This window comes from Nyctereutes procyonoides, unplaced genomic scaffold (genome assembly GCF_905146905.1).
Source record: "Nyctereutes procyonoides isolate TBG_1078 unplaced genomic scaffold, NYPRO_anot_genome, whole genome shotgun sequence".
NCBI classification, from domain to species: domain Eukaryota; kingdom Metazoa; phylum Chordata; class Mammalia; order Carnivora; family Canidae; genus Nyctereutes; species Nyctereutes procyonoides.
The window spans coordinates 45,508,453-45,536,434 of record NW_026575044.1 but is presented as its reverse complement, the minus strand read 5'-3'; the positions used below and the strand labels follow the sequence as shown (position 1 = coordinate 45,536,434).

Below are 27,982 nucleotides of genomic sequence, written 5' to 3'. Positions count from 1 at the left end.
GGAACAGCAGAGCAGGATGAGTAGTGCTAGCAAGGTCGATAGACAATGACAGAATTGGCACCTGCCAGCTGTCAGTCACCATGATAGAAGGAGAGAAGAAAGAAGATGCCCCTCTCTGGTTCTGTTCCTTGAGAAGGGTCCTACAAATCCCTGCCCCTCTTACATATGTCCTAAAATTAGTCAATCTCCATGTACGGTTCAGGGGCTTCTTAAATGGTTGCCTCTGTGGTGTGTCTCAGAGTGAGTGTTTGTTTACAGACACTTTAAGAGTAGAGTCTTGGTTTCCTATGGTTCTCTTGCTCTCCTAGAGTTAAGCCTTGCTGATTTGCAAGGCCAGACTTTATAGGGGCTCTTCTTCCTGGTGTAAGGCCCTCAGGGCAGGGATGCCTGATACAGAGCTTTGAAGCTCTTGCTCCTCAGAGAGGACCTCCTATGTTTGTGATATCCTTGCTTGTGGGTTGTCCTGGATCCTGTTGTTGGTGGGTTGTTGGTGTGGATCCTAATTGGACCACTTCTTTGCCCTCCCACCTGTCATGATGTGGCTCTTTTAAAAAGTATTTTTAGTTGTCTGGGGCATCTGTGTGGTTCAGTAGGTTGAATGTCTGCCTTTGGCTTAGGTTATGATCCCAGGGTCCTGGGATTGAGCCCCACATTGGGTTCCCCACTCAGTGGGGAGTTTGCCTCTTCCTTTCCCTCTACCTCCCACTCCCCATGCTTATTCTCTCTCTCTCTCTCTCTCTCTCTCTCTCTCTCTCTCTCTCTCTCAAATAAATAAATAAAATCTTTAAAAATATATATCTTTAGTTGTTAATTTTTCTTAAGTTTGTCTTCCATATATGTTCTTGGCAATATTACAAAATTCCTGTTTTGTGTATTCACACTCAGGTAATTGGAAAAGTCATTTTTCCCTATAATTTGGTCTTGATACTCTTTTTACTGCTGTGCTTGCTTTTCTGTTATAAATTTTTGAATAAATCATTATTAATATGGTTTACTATATGTTTCTTAGTTGACACAATGATTTGTAATTACTTGTATCTTCACTGTTAGTGCTATTAATTTTTAAATACCTGGATTTTAAGACATGGTTATTATATGGATCAATGTATATCATCCATGCTTCTGCTATTAAAGAAAAATACTCACACACACACACATACACCTCCCCACACACACAAAGCCTTACTCCAAAATTTATTTTGTTATTTTTCTATTTATTATTGATTATTTTCTCCCCACTGGAAACTAGAAACAAATAGTTGGTCTAGCTATCCAACAGAACACAGGGTGAGGCTCTAGCATTGTCTGTTGCAACAGATTCATGACTGTCTTTTCTGATTTCTTTCCTGTAATGTGTAAACCCCAAATCTAACCTTATTATCTCAATTCTTTTTTGTTGTTGTTGTTGAAGTAAAGTTGACATTATGGATCTCCATTCTTTTTTTGTAAACTCGATTTAATTAACGTATAGTGGATTATTAGTTTCAGAGGTAGAATTTAGTGATTTATCAGTTGCATATAACACCAGTGCTCGGGGGAATCCCTGGGTGGCTCAGTGGTTTAGCACCTGCCTTTGGCCCAGGAGTGATCCTGGAGTCCCGGGATTGAGTCCCACATCAGGCTCCCTGCATGGAGCCCGCTTCTCCCTCTGCCTGTGTCTCTGCCTCTTTCTCTCTCTCTCATGCATAAATAAATAAAATCTTAAAAAAAAAGAAAGTGAAATGGATTCTCTAAATTAAAAAAAAAAAACACCAGTGCTCATTTTTTTAAAGCTCTTCATTGGCATCCAGTGTCTTACAGACTCCCTTGCATGTACACAAGGCGCTTCACAATCTGCGCTCTGCTTACTGCTATACTGTACTCTTCCAAAAGCAGAATTACTTCATTTATACTGAACAGAATTACCCATAGTGTCTTAACATTGGCCTCATAAGATCTTGAAGTCAAAGTAACATCACCTTTCTATACATCCCTCTGTATCTTAGCTTTCTTTACAGAAAAATCATCTCCTCAGTTGGTGTCAAATGCTCATTTGGTGAGAAGCTGGCAGGAGCACTTGCTCTATGGTATGAATTACTTGTAGTATCTTGGCTCTTATCCTATCTTTTATGGATTGTATTTGTACAATCAACCATCAAATCAACTTTTATTGCTGAGTGCTACATTAAGTCAAAAGGTTGATCTTATTTCTCATGTAATTCAAACTAAATTTAAAATGTCCAGGGTTGGGATCCCTGGGTGGCGCAGCGGTTTGGCACCTGCCTTTGGCCCAGGGCGCGATCTGGAGACTCCGGATCGAATCCCACGTCGGGCTCCCGGTGCATGGAGCCTGCTTCTCCCTCTGCCTATGTCTCTGCCTCTCTCTCTCTCTCTCTCTCTCTCTCTGTGTGTGTGTGTGACTATCATAAAATAAAATAAAATAAAATAAAATAAAATAAAATAAAATAAAATAAAATAAAATAAAATAAAATAAAATAAAATAAAATAAAATAAAAAAATAAATAAAATGTCCAGGGTCTTTGAAAGTCAGATCAAAGTAATTATATCTTGTAAGTAGATCTATAATATCACACACAACATTTTCTCATAAATGACCAGATAGTCTCTTACCAACATTAATCTGCAAGTATTCTTAAGGAATTTTCAGATATTTTAACTTTCCTATATTTTTTTACACTCTTCTGTCTTTTGTTGTATTTATGTGACTCAATAATTGCCTTCAGTGCCTTATTATATATGATACAATAGATTTATAGATAAAACGTTGCAAATAATACTAAAAGTTTAGGGTTTGGGAAAAAATCTTAGAGATCATCTAATCTACTCTGCCATTTTATGGAGGCAGAACCTGACTTGAACTTTATCGATTTACTCGTGAAATTTTATAAGAAGTACCACAGCAGGTTGTGTACTAGTGGCATTCTGTGAAAATAAGAGCAATTAAAAGAAAATATGAGGTAGGTGCCTGGGTGGTTCAGTTAGTTTAACATCTGCCTTCAGCTCAGGTCATGATCCCAGGGTCCTGGGATCCACCTACATGGGGAATCCTTGCTCAACTAGGAGCCTGCTTCTCCCTCTTCCTCTGCCCGCTATTCCACCTGCTTGTGCTCTCTATCTCTGTCAAATAAATTTTCAGTAAAATAAAATAAAATATGAGGAAGACAGTTTTTAAATCTATTATTCTCATCTGTTTTTCATTATGAAGATTTTTCCTTTGACTCTTTTCCAACATATTTGTAGCTCAGTATTGTAATAAATGCTTTGGAAACAAAGGAAGGAAAAATGCATATAATATAAATTTTTCTTCCATGAGCTTCCAATATATGTTTGAGGAAGCTGTAGTTTACAAATGTATGAAACAGAATAAAATCATATAGCTGCCTATGAATAAGTAAAAATTAAAGGTACATTGCTATGTTTCTAAATGTGGTTTTATTTTATTTTTGTTTTTTTTCTAAATGTGGTTTTAAAGACAGAATAGAATGACATAGAGCTAGTCCAGCTGGGCCTTTTAGAATGGTGTTGACCTAGGCTCAGAAGAGAATAGAGAGGACATGAGCCAGTGCAGGGAGATTGGTTGCCTCTTTAGAGATAGAAATGACACAAGTATAAGTAACATTAGAATTTATTGGCTCTCCTACAAATTTTATTGGATTGGAATATATTAAAATTTTATATTTTTCTAAGTGAGTCACTTTGTTTCTGTTTTTTTTTCCTTTTTTTTTTTTGTCAGAGAGGGTGTAGGGGAGGGGCAGAGGGAGAGGAAGAGAGAGAATCCCAAGCAGACTCCCTGCTGAACACGGACCCTGACTCGGGTCTTGATCTTACAACCCTAAGATCATGACCTGAGCCAAAACAAAAAATCAGATGCTTAACTGACTGAGCCACCCAGGCACCCCTGTTTCTGTTTTTCTAATACCACTCAATCAGTATATTTATATTCATTGCAGAAATTGAACCAAGATATAATACTTGTTATATAGCTCAAGCTTCTGCAAAAATGTTTGTACAGTATATTTTTGCCATGACCATAATATTCAATAATTCATAACATTCAGTCTCTAAGGCCAAATAGAAGTTTTTGAAACTTTGAACTCACTGAACTTTGGAAAACCACTTAAGAATGAAAACCTGAGTGTTGCCTTTCAGATGGCAGGAGCGACAGTTTATATGGGAAGGGGAGAATTTCCTCCTAGTTGCCACTCCCAGGCACAGAAGCTCACCTGCAGTTTACCCTGTATTCCACTGTCAGATTAAACTCTCCTTTTCTCATGCCATGAGGGCATAAATTGTGTTTTATCTGATGTATAGTCCTTCATGGTGGACTTTTTCTACACTTAGAATCAAAATGAAATACCTGAGATATAGCACTAAGTTGTCAAGATCTTTCTATTGGGCTTTGCATTGCCTGAATATCCTTAAAAAGATATGTATATATATATATTATGTATATATAATCAGAACCAAAAACCATGTCTACCTCAGTCATCTACACAATTGCTCTTTGGTAATCTTTTTAGTTGTATCATTTGGAAACTGTGATCTCAGTCCCATTTGATGCAAAATTTCTTTACAGACCTCATTTCTTTTATCATATTGTGAATCACCCACCTACAGACTACCTACTCCATTGGCAATGGGGTGTTCAATAGTTCTTGCTTTGGAAACTCACCAAATTTGAGAAGCAAGATGATGGACTTCAGAGTTAGAAGAACTTTGATTTAAATTTTCATTCTGCTCTGACTCTGTGTCTTTGGGCAGGGTACTTTACCTCTTGGACTTGCAGACTCATGTCATTAAATACTTTGGTAGCTGCTTTCAGTTGTCTGGCACACAGTAGCCCTTCAATAAATAGCAGGGCTGGGGTGAAAGGTGCAGGAACTTTTGCTTCCCATGTCAGCAGTTCTCTTCATTGATCCAGAAAATTGAGAGTTGACTTTATTTCCTAAAACTTATACAACTGGTGTGGGTTTTTTTTTTCTAGGTACTTGTTATAATTATACTATCCATAAGGGGGTTGCTGATCTCTGAGCAAATATTGATTAACATTGAGGACAGTTCAAAACATTTAGAATTATTGATTTAGGTTTAAGATCAGCAGACCCTATAAGCCCCATTAAACTAAACTAAAAAACTTCACAGTGCTTTAAAATATAGATCTGAATACATTGCAATTCTGTATCTAATTCTGACGTCTGGGTTTTTTCCCCATGCCAAACAATTTTCCAACTCTGGCTGGGTGTCCCACAATTCAACTCTTCTAAGCGTTTACTTAGAGATAGCATAAGGTTCCATAGGCTAAGGACTCAGTTCTACAAGACTGCACCCCCCAACTTCAGATGCCAATCATAAGCCCAGGTTGTTACCTGTGCTTCTATATATTGGTCAGAGGTTCCAGTGACCCACTCCTTGGCTCAGTTAATTTACTAGATCCTCTCACAGAACTCAGAAGAACATTTTATTTACTAGATTGTGTGTTTAGTGTAAAAGGACGTAACTCAGTAAGCCAGATGGAAGAGATGCAAAGGGCAAAGGGCACAGAGCTTCCATGTTCTCTCCTTGCTAGATGCCCTTCCCATATCTCCATGTGTTTACCAGCCTGATGGCTCTCTGAACCTCATTCTTTTGGGCTTTTATGGAGGCTTCATTACATGGGCATGACTGATTAAATCACCAGCCATTGGTGATTGAACTCAATCCTCGACTGCTCTCCCCTCTTCAGAAGTGGGTCTAGGAGTAGGACCCTAAAATTCCAACCCCCTAATCACTGGTTGGCTCCACACTGGTAACCACACTCTAGCCTTAGGTGCTTTCCAAAACTCATTAGCATAACAAAAGGCACCCTTCTTGCTCTTATCATAAGCAATTCCAAGGGTTTTAAGAGCTCTGGGCCCACCAAGACAGAGAGGAAGAATAAGTATATGTTTCTTATAATAAATCACAGTATCACAATCGTAAATATACCACCAGTGAATTAAAAGTATTCCTATTGAGTTGTTCACTAGCTTTATGGTTGTCAAACCAAATGGTTATGAACTGGATCTCACCTGAGCCTTCTCTATTATTCTCAGTTTTCCATTCCTTTATCTCTGATGTAACACTGGTACTTTCTTTACCCCTCTTTCTCCCTCTCTTCTTAGTCTGTACTTACTGCTTCTTGCTTCTGTGAGTACACACACTCTGACTTCCAGTCCTCCTTTCATCTCTCATCCATGTCACTCACTCCTTTCTTTCAACTTCTTGAACACAAGCTCTTTCCACCCCAGGGCCTTTGCATATACTATTCTTTTGGTCTACAATGGTCTAACTGCTCTTCTGATAGATGACACTTTCATACCCTTTCAAATTCATCTCAAATGATCCCTTCAGAGAAAGTCTTTTCCTCACCACATTATCTAAAGAACAACTACCACTATTTTCCATTTCATTACTTCCTCTTCTCTGTAGTGCATTATCATAATATGTAGTTATTTTTTATAATAAATTTATTTTTCATTGGTGTTCAATTTGCCAACATACAGAATAACACCCAGTGCTCACCCTGTCAAGTGCTCCCCTCAGTGCCCATCACCCATTCACCCCCACCCCCCGCCCTCCTCCCCTTCTACCACCCCTAGTTTGTTTCCCAGAGTTAGGAGTCTTTATGTTCTGTCTCCCTTTCTGATATTTCCTACCCACTTCTTCTCCCTTCCCTTCTATTCCCTTTCACTACTATTTATATTCCTCAAATAAATGAGACCATATAATGTTTGTCCTTCTCCGATTGACTCATTTCACTCAGTATAATACCCTCCAGTTCCATCCACGTCGAAGCAAATGGTGGGTATTTGTCGTTTCTAATGGCTGAGTAATATTCCATTGTATACATAAACCACATCTTCTTTATCCACTCATCTTTCGATGGACACCGAGGCTCCTTCCACAGTTTGGCTATTGTGGACATGGCTGCTAGAAACATCGGGGTGCAGGTGTCCCGGCGTTTCATTGCATCTGCATCTTTGGGGTAAATCCCCAACAGTGCAATTGCTGGGTCGTAGGGCAGGTCTATTTTTAACTCTTTGAGGAACCTCCACACAGTTTTCCAGAGTGGCTGCACCAGTTCACATTCCCACCAACAGTGTAAGAGGGTTCCCTTTCCTCCCCATCCTCTCCAACATTTGTGGTTTCCTGCCTTGTTAATTTTCCCCATTCTCACTGGTGTGAGGTGGTGTCTTACTGTGGTTTTGATTTGTATTTCCCTGATGGCAAGTGATGCAGAGCATTTTCTCATGTGCATGTTGGCCATGTCTGTGTCTTCCTCTGTGAGATTTCTGTTCATGTCTTTTGCCCATTTCATGATTGGATTGTCTGTTTCTTTGGTGTTGAGTTTAATAAGTTCTTTATAGATCTTGGAAACTAGCCCTTTATCTGATACATCATTTGCAAATATCTTCTCCCATTCTGTAGGTTGTCTTTGAGTTTTGTTGACTGTATCTTTTGCTGTGCAAAAGCTTCTTATCTTGATGAAGTCCCAAAAGTTCATTTTTGCTTTTGTTTCTTTTGCCTTCGTGGATGTATCTTGCAAAAAGTTACTGTGGCCAAGTTCAAAAAGGGTGTTGCCTGTGTTCTCCTCTAGGATTTTGATGGAATCTTGTCTCACATTTAGATCTTTCATCCATTTTGAGTTTATCTTTGTGTATGGTGCAAGAGAGTGGTCTAGTTTCATTCTTCTGCATGTGGATGTCCAATTTTCCCAGCACCATTTATTGAAGAGACTGTCTTTCTTCCAATGGGTAGTCTTTCCTCCTTTATCGAATATTAGTTGACCATAAAGTTGAGGGTCCACTTCTGGGTTCTCTATTCTGTTCCATTGATCTATGTGTCTGTTTTTGTGCCAGTACCACACTGTCTTGATGACCACAGCTTTGTAGTACAACCTGAAATCTGGCATTGTGATGCCCCCAGCTATGGTTTTCTTTTTTAAAATTCCCCTGGCTATTTGGGGTCTTTTCTGATTCCACACAAATCTTAAAATAATTTGTTCTAACTCTCTGAAGAAAGTCCATGGTATTTTGATAGGGATTGCATTAAACGTGTAATTTGCCCTGGGTAACATTGACATTTTCACAATATTAATTCTGCCAATCCATGAGCATGGAATATTTTTCCATCTCTTTGTGTCTTCCTCAATTTCTTTAGAAGTGTTCTATAGTTTTTAGGGTATAGATCCTTTACCTCTTTGGTTAGGTTTATTCCTAGGTATCTTATGCTTTTGGGTGCAATTGTAAATGGGATTGACTCCTTAATTTCTCTTTCTTCAGTCTCATTGGTAGTATGTAGTTATTTTAATGGTCTGTTTCCTTGCTTTTCAAAATGTGGTTTTTTTTTTTCATTTCAGTTTCAAAATACTTTCAGTACTATAAGCTTCATGAATGGGGAGATGAAGAGTGTTGTGTCTGTCAGCATTTCTCCAGTGTCTGGATTCCAATAAATACTTATCTGTTTATTTCTTTAAGAGTTGGTTAATTACTTATGCCAAAACATGGATCTCTGGAGGACACCTTGGGCTCTCACCTGCAACCTTCATGGAATAAATTCATGAGTAGTAGCTGTGGAATTAGTTTAGTCAGGCCTGGAGCAAAGTCATAAGCCAAAAAAACCCCACTACTAATAAAGTGAACTTTCACGAACAGAAAGTTGACAGGCAGAAAAAGAAGATCTCCTAGCTTGCTTCCATGTCTAAATAGTTTTGTTGTTCTTTCTTTAGTTTCTGTTTGATTTATATTTGGAAGTAATTATGATGCTTGATTACAAAGCAAATTAAACATAGCATTATTATGAAGTTAAATTGTATATTAATAGAATAGTATTACAAACTATAATAATAATAGCTTTAGCCTTTATTGTAATTTAAAGACCTTGTAAACATTGTTAATTTATTTAACTGTTAAGTATAAACAAGCATTATAGAACATAACTTGATAAAGGTTATAGCTCATTTTCCTATTTGGTTCATTACACAGCAGATGTATAAATATAACAGAATGACTTATAAATATACCAAATGGCCTAGTATGTTGTTTATCCTATTAGTGAGATAAAATACTGAAATCTGCAATAAGAACTGAATGATTAATAAAGCCCCCTTTGCTGAGCATTTGGGACCCGTGGAACTGAAAAGTTTTATTCTGTTGGAAATGGAAATGTACTTAGATTAGAAAATAAGGCATAATGCCATTATAATCCAGATCTGTAATGGTAAATGTGATGATAGATAGATGTCATTCTGAGAGAAAAAGGAAGATTAACTTAGCCAGGTAACAGCGTATTTTCAATTTCAGTCTATTTTAAAGAGAATTTTGTAAGGAGTCTTTAGTACTTGTTCTTCCAAAATCCAGCAAGCAAGTAATCAGCAGTTTTAAGAGTCCCTAAGTACTCATTGACTTAATAGACAATTACAGCATATTGTGTTTTAAAAAAGTTAGCTATTTTAGAAGTCCCTAATTACAGATTTACATGATAGACTTATCAAGGAAAAATAATACATTTCAAAATGTACTTACAGTCTTAATGATATTATCTGTTTTAAATGTTCCTTCTCGAAGTGCTTATCCTGTGTGCTCTACCTTCTGGAAGTGTGAGGGCAGAATTAATTTACTTCGCTCTAAAACTTGATATTTGGGTGCCTACTGGTAGCCCAGAACAATTCTGCAGATTATTCTCTCATCATAGCCAGATGACTGTTCACAGGTATTGAAATGAAATGGGACAGGGTGATCTGAGTGGTCCCATTACAGACACTGGTAGATTGTGTCTTGTCGAAGCACCACTCTGTTTAAAGTTATTGACACTTACTACAGATATACACTAACTTCTCAAAAGTCATGGAATAGCTCAGTGGTTTAACAATAAAGCAAAACAGATCTCACCCTGTGCCAGTGTATGGTTCCTATCTGGCCATACAGGTGGATGTCAGCACTCAGATGTCCCCTGGAGGCCCTGTGTTGGAGAGCAGACCTTTCAGGATTTCTCAGAAAGAGTTTTAATCCTATCCAGAAGACTGTAATGTCTTCCAAGGAAAGGGAAAGGGGTAAGATGCCTCTATGTTGCCCTACATGTCTGGATAATAGAAACCTTGAGTTATCAGCCAACTGCCTGAGAATATTGCTTGAGAACAGGTTTACCATCTTAGAGGGTAACGTCAGAGTTGTCACTGAATAAAGTTTTGTTTTGTTTTATTGCATCTCAACTGTACCGAGCACTGTGCCAAAGTTGGAAAGTCCTATGGGACATGGTTTTGCACTGGTGGTCGGGGTGGGTGGCAAGCTGGGAAGGAGAGATGGCCTGTGAACACGCACCTGGCTGCGGGCAGAGATGAGGCAGGTCACACAGGAGGCATTGCCGGGTCACTGCACTGCCCCAGGCACCAGATTCAGTATAAAAAGACTAGAATTTCACCTCTCAAGATGCTAGGTCATCTTTCAAACTTGGGGGTCAGAGTGGAGATGGGGAGCATGTGATGGCAACTCTGGGTGTTGGTTTACAGATAAACTTAGTGGTAGTAGCATCTTGGAGATGTCTTCTGTTTCTTTCATGGTCTTAAAAAGATTGGCAAATGCCTGTCCATTTTACTTTATAAGTAGATCTATCCTTAAATGACCCATTGGAATGAAAATAAAATCAAATATGTTTAATATAAAATAAGTATTATATATTTGCATTATGAAAGAAGCTGTATAAAAATTGTGGTTTGTTTTTTTCATTTCACTCTGCATGCTAAGCAACCGAGAATCATGAAGTTAAAAAGGTACACAAACCTAAAATTCAGTGAATAATGTGAGAGCCTTTGGCTTATATTTTACTTTTCATATATGTTTGAAATTCATTTCAAACGAGAAAGTAAAAATTAGAAAATTTTTACTTAACAAAGCAATCAATTTTACTTCAACGCATAGGAATATTTTAGGAGATGTCAGAATAGGGCCGCCTGGGTGGCTCAGAGGTTTAGCACCGCCTTCAGCCCAGGGCATGATCCTGGAGACCTGGGATGAAGTCCCATGTCAGGCTCCCTGCATGGGGCCTGCTTCTCCCCCTGCCTGTGTCTCTGCCCCTCTCTCTCTGTCTCTGTGTGTGTGTATGTGTGTGTGTGTCATGAATAAATGAATAAAATCTTAAAAAAAAAAAAAGGATTCACCTATGTTTTAAAAAAAGAAAAAGAGATGTCCGAATACCCTCCACAAGTATTGGGCTCACAGCTCTGCACTGGCACATCCAGCAGTGGTCACCATGGATCTCTCTTTGCACAACCTGGTCTTGGAAGGATTGACATACTTAGGAGCTCCTCATCCTAGGCGCTGCAGACAGAGTCAGAGTTCCTCCGATCAGCCAGGAGCCTCTCCCTATTATGTTTACCGTGACTGCTAGCCAGAGCTTCTTAAGAATGCTCTTACTTTCACTAGCATTATTCCTTCACAGAAACTTTCTACATGTAATATTGTTTCTTTAATCACCAAATAGTTGAAGGCCAATAAGCGTGAGGACGGCTGCTGATAGCGTACCACTGGGCTTCTGTGTTACTGATCTCCATCAAGACGTTATTCCCCTTGAATGATCCTACACTTTTATTGCTGCTTTGCCTATTTTTCTGAACATTAAAAGCCTTTACATCCTAAGGTATTGCAAAGCAGAGTGAAAGAAGAGGCTGTGGGAATTTATATTCTTTAATGTATAGTCTGTGTTTTTTACATTGACAACATCCTCCATCATTTTCTTTGAAGTCATCATTCTCTTCTTATCAGTGGACCTATTTTGAAATGAAAGTCATTGGGAGCTGAATCTTTTTATGTAATACCCGCACACAAATTTCATATAGTGCCAGGCAGTCAGGGAAAACTCAACAACACAGTGGAGTCTCCCATCTGATTCTAGAGTTAGCTTCTACAGTCCATAAGTAAAGGCAAAAAACGTATTTCGTCACAATTACTGAAAAGTATGTCTCACTCAGCCCAGCACAGTCAATTAATCCTCCATCTCTGAACTAGACAAGTGGTGTGAACTGAGCTGAAGGCAACATGATTGGCCTGAGTTCAGGGTCATGCTGTATGAAGACCATATGGCATTTTAAATACCTCACCCATTGCCAGCTCAGGAAACTGCCCCCATTGTGAGGAGCATGTGAGGACCAGGAGAAGTGGTGGTCTCTGACTCGCTGGGCATGCTCCTGCCATGTCTGTTGCTGAACAGCACAGTGGGATCACCCAGACTTCATTCTGTTCATTTCAGATATTTGACTAACATGTGCATGATTACCCTTGCTATCTCTTAAAGCTAGGAGGAGTTGATTAAGAAAGTCTGTGTATATAAACCTATAAAAGTTTTGAGTACAGCAGTTGTATATTGGGCAGCATAGCAGAGTGATAGGAGCACGGATCTGCACATTAAGAAGTTAGAAATCTTGTCCTAAGTTCCATAATATGATTTATGATCTGACACAAATAATTTGACCTCCCAAACCATTATTTCCTTATTTGCAAAAATAAGAACGGTCTAGGTCAGTGATTCCCAACCTGATATGGAACACTTAAATAAGAGTTACAAACTTATCCCTGGAGTTCAGAATTTTTAGTACCTGAAACTTTATGTGTCCAAACATCTCTGAGTCCTTTCCAGCTCCTGATCCTGCTGTGTCCATGGTCTCTGGCCTTACAGAGCCTGGTGTGTTATTGTCCTGCTGCTTTAGACTGGACTCAAAGGGCAGATGCCCTGGATACCTACAGCCATAATCAAGTTATCATTTCATGGGCAGACTGCATGATGGGAGCTTTCTCTGCTGCTCTGAACGGAGCATCTTTGTATCTGTGATAACAGTGGACACTGTTATTTGCTGTTTTGATCAAGCAGCACATAGGGGTATAATCTGTTGTACCTCTTGCACAGAGCTCCCTTTGGGTGGCACTAACACCGGTAGGCAGTAAGCACTCACCTTCTCCCTCAAGCCTACGATCCAAACTAATTCAAAGCCACCAGTGAGTAAACTAGTACACAAGCCTTGGAGGGAAGGCGAGCTGCTCCTTCCATTTCATCCAGGTATATATTATAGACATCGGGGTGGAGGGTTTCCTTCACATTAGAAACATGGCAATTCACAAGTGACTCAATATAGGAAAGTCATTAATTGTAGAGTTAAGTTTAGGATAGAAGCCACAGGGAGAGATGTAACTGTTAATATTATACACATGTAAACAAACTTCACAAAAAACTCTCAACATTTTTTATTAAGAGGAGCCAAGAGGCTGATTTGAGGAGGGCTTATAAACACCGTAGTTCTGCTTCTGCTTTAGACGTAATTTGCAGGTTATTTGAAAGATGTTATCATCACTCTACTTTGGAATCTTGTGTTACAGAGTGCTTAATCTAAATAATTTCTTCTTTTGACAAAAGGGAAAGAAACAGTTAAAGGATTGGAGAAGCTCAAAAACAAACCATGATACTCAGTTTTAGGCCAGTTCTGTATCTCCAGTCACATGAATAAGGAAAGTCCTGTGAGTAAGGAAGGCAGAGTTACCACCCTCTTGGATTCTATTTAGTGTCATGTTCCATGAGGCAAAGTAGGGGGAGGGAGGAGGTAGGAGAGGAGACAGAAACAGCCAGGTAGGGGAGGGGAGAGAAGTAGAAATAGAAGTATAGAGAGTGAGGAGAGAAGGGGAAGTTGGCAGCATTTTCACTTTGATTAGATAAGAGTAATTCATTTACATAAATCAAGTACGAAATTAGTCATTTTTTTAAAAGCTGATTTCATATAAAAGACAAACTAGAGATTCAGGACAAAACAAAGTAGTTTTAGTTTTTATAATGGCTGTGGGAGAATTTGTCTAAAAGTTAAGATTTAGAAGACAAATACATCTATTACTTCTTTCTTAAAAGTACTAAAAACAATGAAACAATACAGTCTAGCAAAGTAGTTTTGTACTGTTAGGCACCATGTTGCCCTCTACCCTCCTTCTTGGCTCCCCAGTAAGCTTATCAGAGGCAAATTTAATTCAATTTAGTTCAGTTACATATAAACCAGGATTTTTGTGTGTGCCAATAATGCATTCAGTTTTTTTCTACTTATAAAATTTTGTGCTGCTGTGTTATCTATGCGGACCTCTCCTAGTTTTTCCCTTCCATAAATCAAGAGTATCGTTTTCCTGATTTTTTGAAAGGTTAAAAACTAGGTTAGAAAACACTGGCATTTTATGAAGGCCTATGCTATATTCCATAATATGAGAAGAGCCTAGTTTTGTGTAAACAATTGGACACAAATTGGTGCCCTGATCCTGTGCCCGTAGTTAAGCATGAGATCCAAATTTTCTGGGATCAATCCTCTTGTTATTAGCCAATTACCCACCATATTATTCTGTCTCTTATTTAAAGCTCCATATATGATAAATGCATTTTATATTTGCTAAGAAAATCTTTGCCCACTGGTCTGCTGTCTCCTTTTATTTATTTTATTTATTTTTTTAAAGATTTTATTTATTTATTCATGATAGTCACACACAGAGAGAGAGGCAGAGACACAGGCAGAGGGAGAAGCAGGCTCCATGCTGGGAGCTCAATGTGGGATTCGATCCCGGGTCTCCAGGATCACGCCCCGGGCCAAAGGCGGGCGCCAAACCGCTGCGCCACCTGGGATCCCTGCTGTCTCCTTTTAAATACTGACCAGAGCCCAATAGAATACGATTCACTTTTTACCAACACTACTCATTGGGAATCTCTGTCAGATCTTGGAAAGGGTTTTCAGAAGGCTGTCCATTGCTGCTGTACTCTTTTCTCACCATGTGGTGGGTGGTGGTGGGGTGGTGGCAGTGGCTATTTCCCTAGTGGAATAAGTATCATTATTGTAGCCACTGGTCCCCAGGACTCTGGTACATTTCTAGACATTGTCCTGCATCAGGTGGTTGATTAGTTTGCCTTCCTGTACAGATATTGCTGTTGCTATATTTTAAAGGTTTTTCTAAATCATCAGGTTAGACAAAACAGTCACATTTGTAGGAACTTTTTCTTATTCTTTTGTTCTATTTTCCTTTCACAAAATTGTTATTCTATTTTACTTATATATCATGAAATCTAACAGCCTGAAGCCTGGGACAAGCAACCGTGGTGTTTAGTTACATTATTTTCTTCTGTTTGAGAAACTCATTATTACAGCACAACGGGTATTTATTATCCCTAATTTCATTAGGAGATAAAGAATAAGTATGATTAATCTATAATTTCAGTTTGAAATGTATGCTTATTATTTGCATTCTCTAGCATTCAAAGGTAATTATTTCATTAAAGCTTCTTAACAACTATAATGTAAATTTCCTGAGGCGGGGTGGTAGAAAAAAAGCAACAAAACAAACCAGGATACTAACCTGAAAGTTTTCCATTATCCAAAATAAAGGTAGTGAAATCTTAATTGTTTGAAATGAGAATGTGTGCATATTTGAACAGTTTCCTTTATTTATTTCTCTTTTGTTCCGGATCTAATTCTGTTGCTTCCTTTGCTCCATTCTTAATCTCAGCTGATGATCTTGGGGTTCGTTTTTCTGAAAAAACTAGTGCTGTGGGTGGAGAACTCGGCCATCTTAGCAGCCAGGTCTGCCTCTTTTTTCTTCTTCCACTCTCCCTTACCTTGGGTCAGGCTTGTTGGCATCTGGTCACCAAAAATGGTCTCATTCCAGTCCCAGGAGCTCAGGGCTGCACACCCTCAACCTTCCTCAGCACTGTGCTCATAGCCACTGTCTTGCTTCCTGGCTCACTGTCTGCATGTCCTTCTCCGTCGAGGACGCCTGCCTCTGCCTGGCTGTACCTTCTCGGCCCCTTTCTGACACTCTTTTAGTTTCTACAAATCATGTTCCCCAGAGCTCAGTCCTCAGGCCTGACACTAACTCACGGTGGGATCTCACCTAGTCCAGGGCTTTGAGCACCAGGTGTAGAAGCCATGGCTGCAGGACACCTCTAGTCCCAGCCACAAGGCTCAGTGAGTGTGCTCGTACTCATTTGTCAGCCCTCTCTATTCTCTAGTGCCTCCACCTAACTCAGAATATTGCTTGGGCCCATGGGACCTCATCTCTTCCCCCTTTCCTTTGTCTCCTTAGTTCTAACCACACTGGCCTTCCTGTTGTTGTCATAGGAAGTGTGCTTTCACTCCCCGTAGGATCCTGCTCACGTCAGGATTTCTTCCCTGACTATCGGCCTTAAGAGCATTCCCATGAAACGCCGGGACACCTGAACCCCGATGTTTATAGCAGCAATGTCCACAGTAGCCAAACTGTGGAAGGAGCCTCGGTGTCCATCGAAAGATGATGGATAAAGAAGATGTGGTTTATGTATACAATGGAATATTACTCAGCCATTAGAAATGACAAATACCCACCATTTGCTTCAACGTGGATGGAACTGGAGGGTATTATGCTTAGTGAAATAAGTCAATCGGAGAAGGACAAAGGTTATATGGTCTCATTCATTTGGGGAATATAAAAAATAGTGAAAGGGAATAAAGGGGAAAGGAGAAAAAATGAGTGGGAAATATCAGAAAGGGAGACAGAACATGAAGACTCCTAACTCTGGGAAACGAACTAGGGGTGGTGGAAGGGGAGGAGGGCAGGGGGTGGGAGTGAATGGGTGACGGGCACTGAGGGGGGCACTTGATGGGATGAGCACTGGATGTTATTCTGTATGTTGGTAAATTGAACACCAATAAAAAATAAATTTATTATTAAAAAAAAAAGAGCATTCCCCCTTCTGCTCCATGACTTCATATGTCTTCCTAGCACCATTACTATCTGACATTCCACTGTGATTTTCATTCGAGTGTTTATTATGTCTTTGGTGCCAGAACATAAGCTCTGGGGGGACAGGGCTTTCTGTTTGATCTGCTGCCATATCCATGGTACCTGAAATCCTGTCTGGCACACAGCAGGTACTCAGTATCTCTTTAAATGAGTAAACTCTCAGTGGCTATTCAAAAGAAATATTATTTAAAACATAATATTAAGAAAATAAGAGTTAAAATATCTTCACTTGTCTGTTATCAATGACATTTAAATCTGTTCCACTTTTCTGTATATCCTCTGGTGGATATTACCACCTGATGCTGGAGTCATTTCTCTTTTAAACACTTGTTACATGAATCAGGTTGAACTGAAAACATTTTCAGCAGCAGGAGATTAGTGTTGAAATGGGGCTAGGAAGACTGCTGCTTTATCCTCATGCTGCGACATGGGCCCACATCAATATGGAGCTCACATACGTACGTCACAGAACAGAGCATTTTCATTTGCTTCAACCAGTGTCAGTACTGTCATTCTGCTTTCAGTCACCTCTAGACCCAATAAAATAAGTTTGGAAAGTGAGCTGCTTCCTACACAGTAGGGCAGTGCTCTCGAACTCAGCCTCTCACCCACATCAAGTAGGGCAATAATAAGCCTTTTCACTCCTATCACTTTGGTGGTTTCCAGTTTGGGCTATTTTGAAATTAAGGCCAGTTCCCTTTCTCATTTTCTAGAGATGGATATAAGCTCTTTACTATATTGATTTTTCCTTTGATATCTTACATCTTCTTTACATGGCAAATAGTTTTTGTTTTAGAATAATTACTTGATTTCACAAAAGGAAAAACAAAATAAAATTGCTATTTTCTTGGATGGACTTTTCAGCTGCAAATAACACACAAATCTTCTATAATGGCTTAATCAAAGAGGGGGTAGTATTTTTCCTGTATGATAAACACTGATGTGGTAGGTCTGCCGTGGCATGTCCTGAGTCCGGGCTTATCTTCCTTCATTCTCTGCCTTATTGAACACTTTTGCTTTTGTCTTTGTGCTTGTCACCTCATAAGCCCTTACACCCTGCGTTTCACGAAGGTCGAAGTAAGAGGACATGGGCAAAGCAGCACCAGCATCACCTTTACCCTTCTACTAGGAAAGAAAAGCATTTGTAGACATCCTTATTTTGCATTTGCCTTAGGTCTAACTGTCCCATATGGTGTCAGATGACCACATCTGGATGTGAGAGGCTGGCAAAGCCAACTGGGCCCATTGCTGCCCTGAACCAAATCAGGGTTCAGTCAGCAACAAGGGGGGGAATGGATGTTGGGTGGACAACTGCAATGTCTTCCCTGGCTACTTATGGCAACCAGGTAATTCCATGTGAATGGGGACCCACGAGGACATTTTACTTATTGTATCATTTGAGTGTGAAGCTTTGTTCCTTACTCAGATAATTTCCAGTCTACAAGGATATTTTCCATTTCATTTTGTCTTTGCAGGAAGAACTCTTGCCATTAGATTTACTTCTACCTAAGTAAAATTTTCATAGAAGACTTGAAATAAATTAGGAGCTATTCATGCTGCTTAATGGTAGCTCATAGTATTAAGAAATAGAAAAACAGAGATTGATTTTAGACACGCTCAGCTCTGAAATAAAAATAAGATGAGGGGGATGCCTGGGTGGCTCAGTGGTTGAGCACCTGCCTTTTGCTCAGGTCATGATCCCGGGATCCTGAGATAGAGTCCCACATCAGGCTCCTGCAGGAAGCCTGCTTCTCTCTCTGCCTATGTCTCTGCCTCTTTCTGTGTGTATCTCTCATGAATAAATAAAATCTTTTTTAAAAAACTTAAAAAAATGAAATGGGGATTAGTTCACAGCATTGTGGTCAGAATATACCAAATAATGCTTTTAAGTGTTAATTGTTGTTTTTATGATTCTTGATTTGTTTACAGAACATACTAATTCAGTATTTATTATATGCCAGTTGCTGCTGTAGTGGGTTCTGGGGCTCCAATGGTAGACACATTAGATAAGGTCAGTGTCCTCACTCTAGGAAAGAGAGACAGGAGATTAGCAGATCAACTAGGAAATTAATTTCAATTAAAGGGGCAAAAATAAGGCAGAAAAGGTAAAATGTTCAGGATGGTCTCTCTAAAAAGAAGGATTTCAAATTGAGAACATGTTTTTTCTTGAGACCTCATTCTCTAAACATCCAAGTTAAAGGGCAGATATTCTTGGTGAAAATGCAGTTGTTTTCTGGGGGAAAAAACTAATTTTATCATAGTTTCCCTTATCCTAGAGGCAATAATATGGAGTGTAGAATTTACAGGTTTCTTTTCGCCAACAGACTAATTCACCACTGGGTCAGCCCATTAAACTTCATCATACAAAATGTACCAGGAAAATTGTTAGATTCCATGCTTTTTTTATTGTATGTTCTTCTCTACTTCTTTGTTATGACCCTTGCTGTGGTTCTTAATATAATAATTCTCACAATAGTGAGATCATACCCCTCCTCATGTATCTGACAAGGAGAGAAATATGACCCCTGTCAGGGCTCTGGAAATAAATATGCATTGATAAATATTTTAAAAATCACTTTAATCCTTAATTTAATCAAGTGCATTGAAATAGTCCTAAAAATATATATATTAAGGTGCCTTCACTGACAATTTCCTGGAATGTTGTTCACACAGAATGACACCAGGGTTGACCGATGGAGAGCATTTACTTGTTGGTTTGTTTATAGATTTAATATTTCAGGCCTTTGTGAGGTGGCCTTGGTAGTGTATTATGAGGTACAGCTTGGAGAAAAGTCTATTTATATTTATGTTTGTGTGCTTTTTCTTATAGATCTTTTTATTTGCCGACCAACACAAACATACTTCTTAATTAGAGATTTGTTTACAGTTTTTTTTTTTTTAACCTAGATTCCTTGGATTTGTTTAAAAGTTGTTTCTTTTTAAAGGCTGCTTCCAAAAACTACCTTTGGATGGCGCAGCTCATTTCTCTGTTTATCCCTCAAGGTGTCTTGCAAAATTATGAGAACATAAGTATCTAAGACAGACTTTCTTGTTGCTCAGTAAACTTGATGAAAATGTATTTGAGGTATAAATATTTGTTGTAATGTCTCATAGAATTTGTCGTATGTAGCCTGTGAGCTTGTATATAGCCCGTGAGCATCTATAGCATACTGGTGGTAAATGAAGCTGTAGAAATGGACGGCCCAGGAACATATCTTGAGGTTCTCTGGCATTTTCAGATTAACTAGAGGAGGGAAATCTGGCAAAGGATATTACAAGAGAATGCCCATTTATAGCAAGGAAACTGTCAGGGAGTGACATCACCAAAGCTTGTGGACAATAACAACTCAAGAAGGGATGGTGATTAGTGGCACCAAGACAGCGAGTGTGATGCATACCTAGCAGTACAAGTTGGGCTTAGTGCATAGAAGTCATTAGTGACCTTAGAAGATTGACATGATTGGCAAAGTGAGATGTGAGGAAACAGCAATAACTTCTTTGAGAAGTTTGCCTGGGAAGGGGAAAAGAATAAATGGCTGCTAAAGGGGAATGTGGATCTCAAGGAGAGTTCTAAGCTTTTGTTTTCTGTTTCATTTTGTCTTTGTTTATTTCTTTTTATAATGGGGAAACTGGAGTTTGTTTAAATACTGGTATGAAAGATTCAGTAATCCAAGAGTGGTTAGAATATATGAGAGCCTAAAGACTCGGTAGATAAGACCCAAATAGAAAGGGTGAGAGACCTGCTCTGGAGGGAAGAGAGCACTCCCCACATTGTGATGGAAAGGAAGGAGAGGATGCTGTACCCCCAGGACAAGCTCCTGTTTTCCCAGTGAAGTGCAAGCAGTAGAAGCTGTGAGAGCCAGAGGGCAGAGGCTGGGGAGTGGGGGGGCGGAACTCAGGTGACCCTGAAGACAGTAGTTTTGGTAACAATGAATCTACACCATTTGTGTAGTTTCCTGGAGAACTTAGTCTTGTGAAACACAGACCAGCAGGGTAGTGCCACTGACCCACAGCTGGCTCTTTATTTTCTTTTCACAGCCACCCATCGTAGAAGTTCAGCAAGGCAAGGGAGCTTCAGATATTTGCAATGGAGGGTAACTGCTGGTTGGCAGACTTGAAGACAAGGGAAGGCAGCTATGATGAAAGGGGACTGAGGATGGGAAAGAAGGGAACTCATGGCCTGGGAACTCCCACAATGTTGAAACGTTATCAGCTGCTGGGCTACCTGAGTGAGCAATCTGGAAGGATGCGATTTTGTAGTCAGAGGGCCTGTATGCTTAGTGCTTTTGGAAGCAGTGTCATTTCGGATGATGACAAGACCCAGAGAGTTTACTCTGGAGGGAGAGCAGACTGAGGAGAATCACAGAACAGAGAAAGAGGGTTTAACTCCTGATAATCTTTAGAGATAGATTCCCTCTTGGGCTTGACAGAATTCATCTCTGGCTTGGAATGGTTATATGTAGTATAGCATTAGCATTAGTATTAAATATATACAGCATTAATAGTACTATTAATAGAGGATAAGTGTATTTTACGTAGTTTGAGTATAGTGTATTGTAGTATGGATTGGGCCATTCTTTTTTTCAGATAGCTTTGACAGCTGCTTGAGTAAGCATGGGTAGGGCTATGTTCCCATCTTTGGCAGGCCTCATTTACTAGCTGAATTTCTGTCCAGCATTAGGGGGAGCTTGCTGTGGTTGAGTGGGAATTTCAAGGAGAACCACAAGCCACACCTCACCCTTTCACATTCTTCACTCATGGTTATATTGCCTTTGCCAGTATTATTCTCTGAAAGGAATGAGTGGATGTTCTTATATTTTTAAAAAATTTCAATGCCTATATGTTTTGCTCTGCCTCAGATATTAGTTGCGTTAGCGTTATCTATGACAGCACTGATATTTTCTAGTAAGTCGTGTTATAAAACATCACAAGTATCCACTAAGTGTTTCAGTGATGGTTGGTTTTTAATTTGCAAAGTCTCAATGAGTATCATTTACATATTTTAGTATTTCTAGTTCTTCTTTACTGAGGGTGTTTTCAAGGTATGTTCTTTTACTTCCTGAAGGAGCAAATGATGTGAAAATCCTTCCAGGTCAAGCTGTTTGTCCTACTCCAGGGTGCCGAGGAATAGGCCATATCCGTGGTCCACGGTATTCAGGACACCACAGGTAAAAATTTTTCTTGTTTAAATTATTTCAGGGATGAATTGGAAAAGTCTGCAGAGTAGCAGCTATAGACAGCATCATAAATGACTCTTGGAGCCTGCCTTTGCATCATACCCCCTTCTCAGTGTTCCTAAAGCCCCTCCTTGACATTTCCTGATGCCTGCCCACCTCTGCCCTTCCTGGGGCCTTCTTGGACCCCTGAGACCTCGCCCAGACCCACATCAATCCTCAGAGCCTCTGCTGTCTGATGCTTTTCTTAACCAGTGCCCATTCCATTGGACATGCTCACCACTCTGTGTCCTACCCCAGGCCTGAATTTTCTCCACGTGAATGTTGAGTCCTGCTTTCTTCTAGAGAAATTCTAGTACCTCTTGCCTTTCCCCACCTCTTTTTTCCCTTGTCCTTATTTCTTTCTCTCTGTGTCTTATTCATTTGGAGATGAGATAATTCTGTGATAGAATAGAAAGTAGTAAGTGTGAAGTTATACTGCAGCATATACCCATGTTTTCAATATTTTGTAATAGTATAGAGAAGATAGTGCTTGTAAGAAAAAGTATGTATAAATAAGTCTGTTAAGTCCCTACTGCTTTTTCTGTTCCCATCAATTGGTAAAATAATGTATAGATGAATTATTCATATTGGTGATCTAGTTATAGAATATGTAAACTAAAAAATTGTTTAAATACATAAAACAATAAATATAAAGAGAAAAGAATAAGTTATGTGATATGTGAAGGAAGAAAGTATTTGTTTGAATAAAAGAGATCCAAATGGAAGTCCTTGCTTTATCAGGTGGTTGCAATCCTGGAGACCAGTGCTGAAAACATTTCTAAATTAATCAAAGCAAATTACTATAAGAAATAATGGTAAACACTCCCAAATAGCATAAATTAATATGCTATATGTGTAAATATAACATTAAAACTTAAGAGAAAAAGATATAGATATAGATAGATATAGATATAGAATCCATTAAAGGGAATTAAGATGTGCCAACATCTTGGGTACTTGGGGAAATGTGTAGGAGTCACGGACCAGGAGAGTGGGGCTGAACTCGCTGGAGATGTTGTGGTGTTGTGTGGGGGAAAGGAGGAAAAGAGAGTAAAGGACATAAAGAAGGAGGCTAAGGGGGTAATCACACCATTTGGGAGGGAGCTCTGTATTAGGTGAGGACCCTGTTGGAGCAGATAGAACCACTTTTCAGACATCCCCAGGGGTATATATGGCTATGAAGAATCTTCCTCAGGCTTTTCTTGTGTGTTCTTTACATGATGTTTTTTTTAAATTTAGAGCTGTGAACCCCAATATGATTAGTCACTAGTAATATGTGTCTGTTTACATTAAAATTAATTAAAATTAAACAAAATTAAGGCCTCAGTTGCTCAGTGACACTTAGTCAGGTGTACCCAGTGGCTACCATACTGGATGGCACAGAAAATTCTATAAAATAGCCCTGAGAGTGTTTACCATGTTCTTCCTTCTCTAGATTTTTGAGTAGCAAGTATTTCCAGATGAAAAGTTAGTGCTTCTTTCAAAACTCGGGTCATTATCCTGAAAGTTAGCAAGACCATAACATTGTGGCTGGTCTGTCGCTTAGTGTTTTGTTGAGTTTACCCTCCTCAGACACTGGGGCTGAGATAACAAGTATCACCCTAGACACCTCTGTAAGATTGCCAGGTAGCTCAGTCAAGGTATCTTCTTCCATTTCATCACAGCTGACTTGCCTCCCACACTGTTTCCGTGTGGCTCACTTGCCTCTCCCTGCCTGGATTCTGAAAACATTGTGAACAGAGTCACAGTGTAGGTGCTCCACTTTGTCCCAGCAGCTTCCCAGAAGCTTTTCTCATTCAGGATGGCACAGAGAGACCCAATCGTTGTCTTATTTGTAGGATCTAATTGTGAATTAAATTGAGAGTATCTGACATGATTTTCTCCATCCACCAAGTATCCTTTAAAGGTTGGCCTCAGAACTTGTGAAGAAACTAGAAGAATATGGAAGTAGAGTTTAAGGAAAGGCATTCTGTGAAGCTTAAGAAAAAATGTATCATATGTGATAGACATTTTTAGGGAGCTAGAAAGCACAAGGCATTCATTCTCCAGACCTCATGATTCATGGGGGTGCTCGGGACATCATCTTCGTGATTGGGTCTTGGCTATTCTCCTGCACTAGACATTGTTATGCTAGAGCAGGGCTTCTGTAAGTAAAAGTCTTCAAAAGCTTAATGATTCCATTATCTCAGAAAAGAAAAATAATAAGCAATGACTACCTGTGATGAGCTTCTCTCTAGAATGGAAAAGATAAAAATGAGACAACTGGATAGGTTTTGAACTTGCATTTAGAACTTAAAAGGCATTAAAACTGTCAGACAAATTCTGACTTACCTATGGAAAGAGCTTTTATTATATTTAATACTGTTTTGTATTCAAAGAATGATGACAAGCTTATGGCCAGATTACAGTTGATTGTAAAGCAGTCATGGAGGGTGGAGGTCATGGACAATATCAGGTTAGCTCCAGTACCCACAGATATTCCTCTCTTGCTTTAACCATTTCCAATCACAGGTCTTGTCTTTATCAAGGTTAGCCTCCGGATGTTAGTTACTCATTGACTGACTATCCATTTTTAGTTCATACATTGATTTCTTTTTAAACCACCAGCTCTTGTTTTCAATTCTCTTCAGGTAATCACATTCTGAATATCATTTGCTAAGTTAATCCATGTACTAATGTAACTATGAGTATAACTTAATAAGAATTTGCTTAAATTCTCTTGGAACTAATTGGGCAAGAACTGGTTTGATAAATCATTCATATTCTCTGGTCTTTGTGTTCATGCATTTCAGTTATTGTCTTAATTTTTCATAGTTCTAGGATGAAAAATATCGTTCTTCAGTATGTGTCTTTGGTGATATCTGTTGAGAATATTACACACACACACACACACACACACACACACACACACACATATACCCTAACTACACCTGCTGGGAATTTGCTCTAACATACCCAAAGTTGTCTTTGTACATTTTCCTTCTTGTTTGTCAGTGAGATGGTAAGCAGGAGATGAAAATTTTAAAATGCCGCATTCTCCCAGAGCCCTGGATGTATTGTTATAATCATTGTTATAATCATCCCTAGCTTGAGTTTCCTGAAGCATGTTAGGTTAGACTTGCATATTCTAAAATTATTTTTTTCTCTTATCATAAATAGGTACCTTTACCAAGTAGTCATCCTTCTACAAAATGCTTTTTACAGTCTCTAGAAGAGTTTTAGACAAGTATTTTTACATCTAAAAAAAGGAAGAAAATAATAAAACCAGAAACCCCTCCAGCTTCACTGAGGTCTGCATAAAACAGCTCAGTTGACCTCTGCTTCCCAAGCCTTAGGGAACACTTGGAAGTAGAGTGCCGCACGTTAAGGAGGACAGTGATTTTAGCAGTTCTTCTACAAAATCCTCCTAGGCAACAAAGTGCTTGCGAGGAGGGAGTCTTGTTTTTACCATTTGATGTCAGAATTTCTGATTTTGATATTGAAGGTTTGGTGTTTTGAAAGGAAGTAAACAATTCTCTTTAAATAAGTTGTCGGTGTCTTGTAGAGCTGACAAGGAGTGCTGTGGCATCAGGATACAGCTGATGACAGTTGAAAATAATACATCACTTTAAGCAATCAGGTGGACTCTTGGTGTCCTTTTTAGATGGATTTCAGACAGGTTTACTTTAGTTTTCATTGAAATAGTCAAGGAGTTAACAGTAATATTCAAAGCTGCTTAGAGTTCATGTGAAATCTGTATAAGCCATTATTTGAGAAAAATTGCATCAGTTCTTATCTGTATGAAAATAGGACTTTTGGCACACAATTATCACACAATTTGCATGTTATTTGAATGAATTTACATAGTGAATAAAATGGAGTAGGTGTGTTTGTTAACACAGAAATATAGAAATATTTAAAGATGACAATATTGGGACTCTAAATTGTAAACTTACTTTAAGCCAGGGTCTGGGATTAGACAAGAATTTGTTCTTTCTAAATGAGTAGAACATGGGGCAGCCCGGGTGGCTCAGCGGTTTAGCGCCACTTTCCGCCCAGGTTGTGATCCTGGACACCCAGGATCAAATCCCACGTCAGGCTCCCTGAATGGAGCCTGCTTCTCCCTCTGCCTGTATCTTGGCCTCTCTCTCTCACTCCATGTCTCTTGTGAATAAATAAAATCTTTAAAAATAATAAACGAGTAGAACATAGACTCAGAAAGACTTGATCCACTTCTGCGTCATAAAACATACAAAGATGGGGCACCTGGATGGCTGAGTTGGTTAAACGTCTGCCTTTGGCTCAGGTCATGATCCTGGGGTCCTGGGATACAGCCTTGCACTGCATCAGGCTCCCTGCTCAGAGAGGAGCCTGCTTCTCCCTCTCCCTCTACCCTTCACCCCACTTATGCTCGCTTGCTTGCTCTCTTGCTCTCACTGTCTCTTGCTCTCTGTCTCAAATAAATATAAATCTTAAAACATACAAAGGTAATTTATTTAGGAGCTAATAACTACATTCTTTACACAGAGAGCCAGGTATTGTCACAAGGCAAAGACCTCTTGCCCCAGTGTTCCTGTGTGGCATACAGGACACACATTGCTGGCGTTGCACCATAAAGAATACAAATTAAAACAAACAAAAAAACCCCACACAAATGAAAAAAAAGGACATCTACTGCTCACAAGTGAGGACGTCACTATACATTTTGAGTGCTGTTCATGGAAATTTACGGCACAACTCAGCTCTGTTCATGATTTATGAACTATTTTGCCAGTGCGGTATGTGTGTTTCATAGAATGTATGTATGTGTGGGGTGTGTGTGAATGTGGTGTGTACACATGTGGTGTGTGTGTGTGTGTGTGTGTGTGTGAGTGCAGATAGGGTGTGTGTGTGTGTGTAGCGTAGTATGTGTTGGGGGGATTTTGTGGGTGTGTGTGTGTGTGTGTGTATATGTGGTGTAGGCGTATGTGTGTGATGTATGTATATGTGGTATGCGATTGGGGCCTATTGAACTTCTCTGGCTCTTGATCTCCTGGCATTCTTAGATGTAGATTTTCCTCTTCAAGAATTTGCTGTGCTGTTCTCCTGTCCGTTGGGTGCATTTTGAGCAAACACTCCCCAGGTGGGTGGCAGTACAGCCTCTGCGCACAAACTCCCGCATCCAGCCTCTGATCCCTCCCAGCCCTGCCATCCAGGCTCCAACTCTCCTCCTAAGTCTCTCTCAGCCACAATTGGGCCCCTTAGTGGCCTGCCTAGTCATCATTTCCCCACTCCTGGTGACCTTCCCCAGCTCCCTGTCCTTGCCTTCCCTCCACTGTGAACCGGTTTCTCCGTAGGGAGCCTCCTTCCTGGGATTCCCTTGCCCTCCTTTCTGTCACATGTTTTATTTCCTGGGTTTCAAGTCTTTCCCTGGTTTATTTTCTCCTAGCTAGTTTTTGGGGTAGGATTTGTGGGAGGTAGTAGTTGGGTTGTTTGTTTTTAATATCAAAAATATATTTTCTGGGATCCCTGGGTGGCGCAGCGGTTTGGCGCCTGCCTTTGGCCCAGGGCGCGATCCTGGAGACCCGGGATCGAATCCCACGTCGGGCTCCCGGTGCATGGAGCCTGCTTCTCCCTCTGCCTGTGTCTCTGCCTCTCTCTCTCTTACTGTGTGACTATCATAAATAAATAAAAATTTAAAAAAATATATATATATTTTTCTTTCTCTTTAACCATAATCATTGACTTATGGATAGAATTCCAGCTTCAGAATATTGAAGATATCACTCCATTATCCCTCTTTGTACCAGAAGTCAGCTGCCTTTCAAATTTCACTTCAGGAAAAGCTTGGTCTTCCTCTTCCTCCACCCCATCCTCTGCAAGAATTTCAGGCCCTGGATTTCAGGACCTTCTCTTTATCAGTGGTGTTCTGAAATGAGTTTGCATTCATAGATTCAGTCTGCAAACTCAGGCCTTTTGTTTCTGGGAAATGTTCCTGTGGTATTT

At 39.6% G+C, this 27,982-nt stretch overlaps 1 protein-coding gene across 2 annotated transcripts in view; it reads left to right on the top strand.

Annotated features, from left to right (window-relative positions):
• The window catches only part of L3MBTL4 (L3MBTL histone methyl-lysine binding protein 4), a 442,980-nt gene that overhangs the window by 253,274 nt on the left and 161,724 nt on the right, over positions 1 to 27,982 (top strand). For both annotated transcript variants that reach the window (XM_055324067.1, XM_055324068.1), the window contains one exon: positions 21,868 to 21,970. In XM_055324067.1, the coding sequence (XP_055180042.1) occupies positions 21,868 to 21,970 (103 nt within the window). The remainder of the gene's footprint in view (positions 1 to 21,867; positions 21,971 to 27,982) is intronic.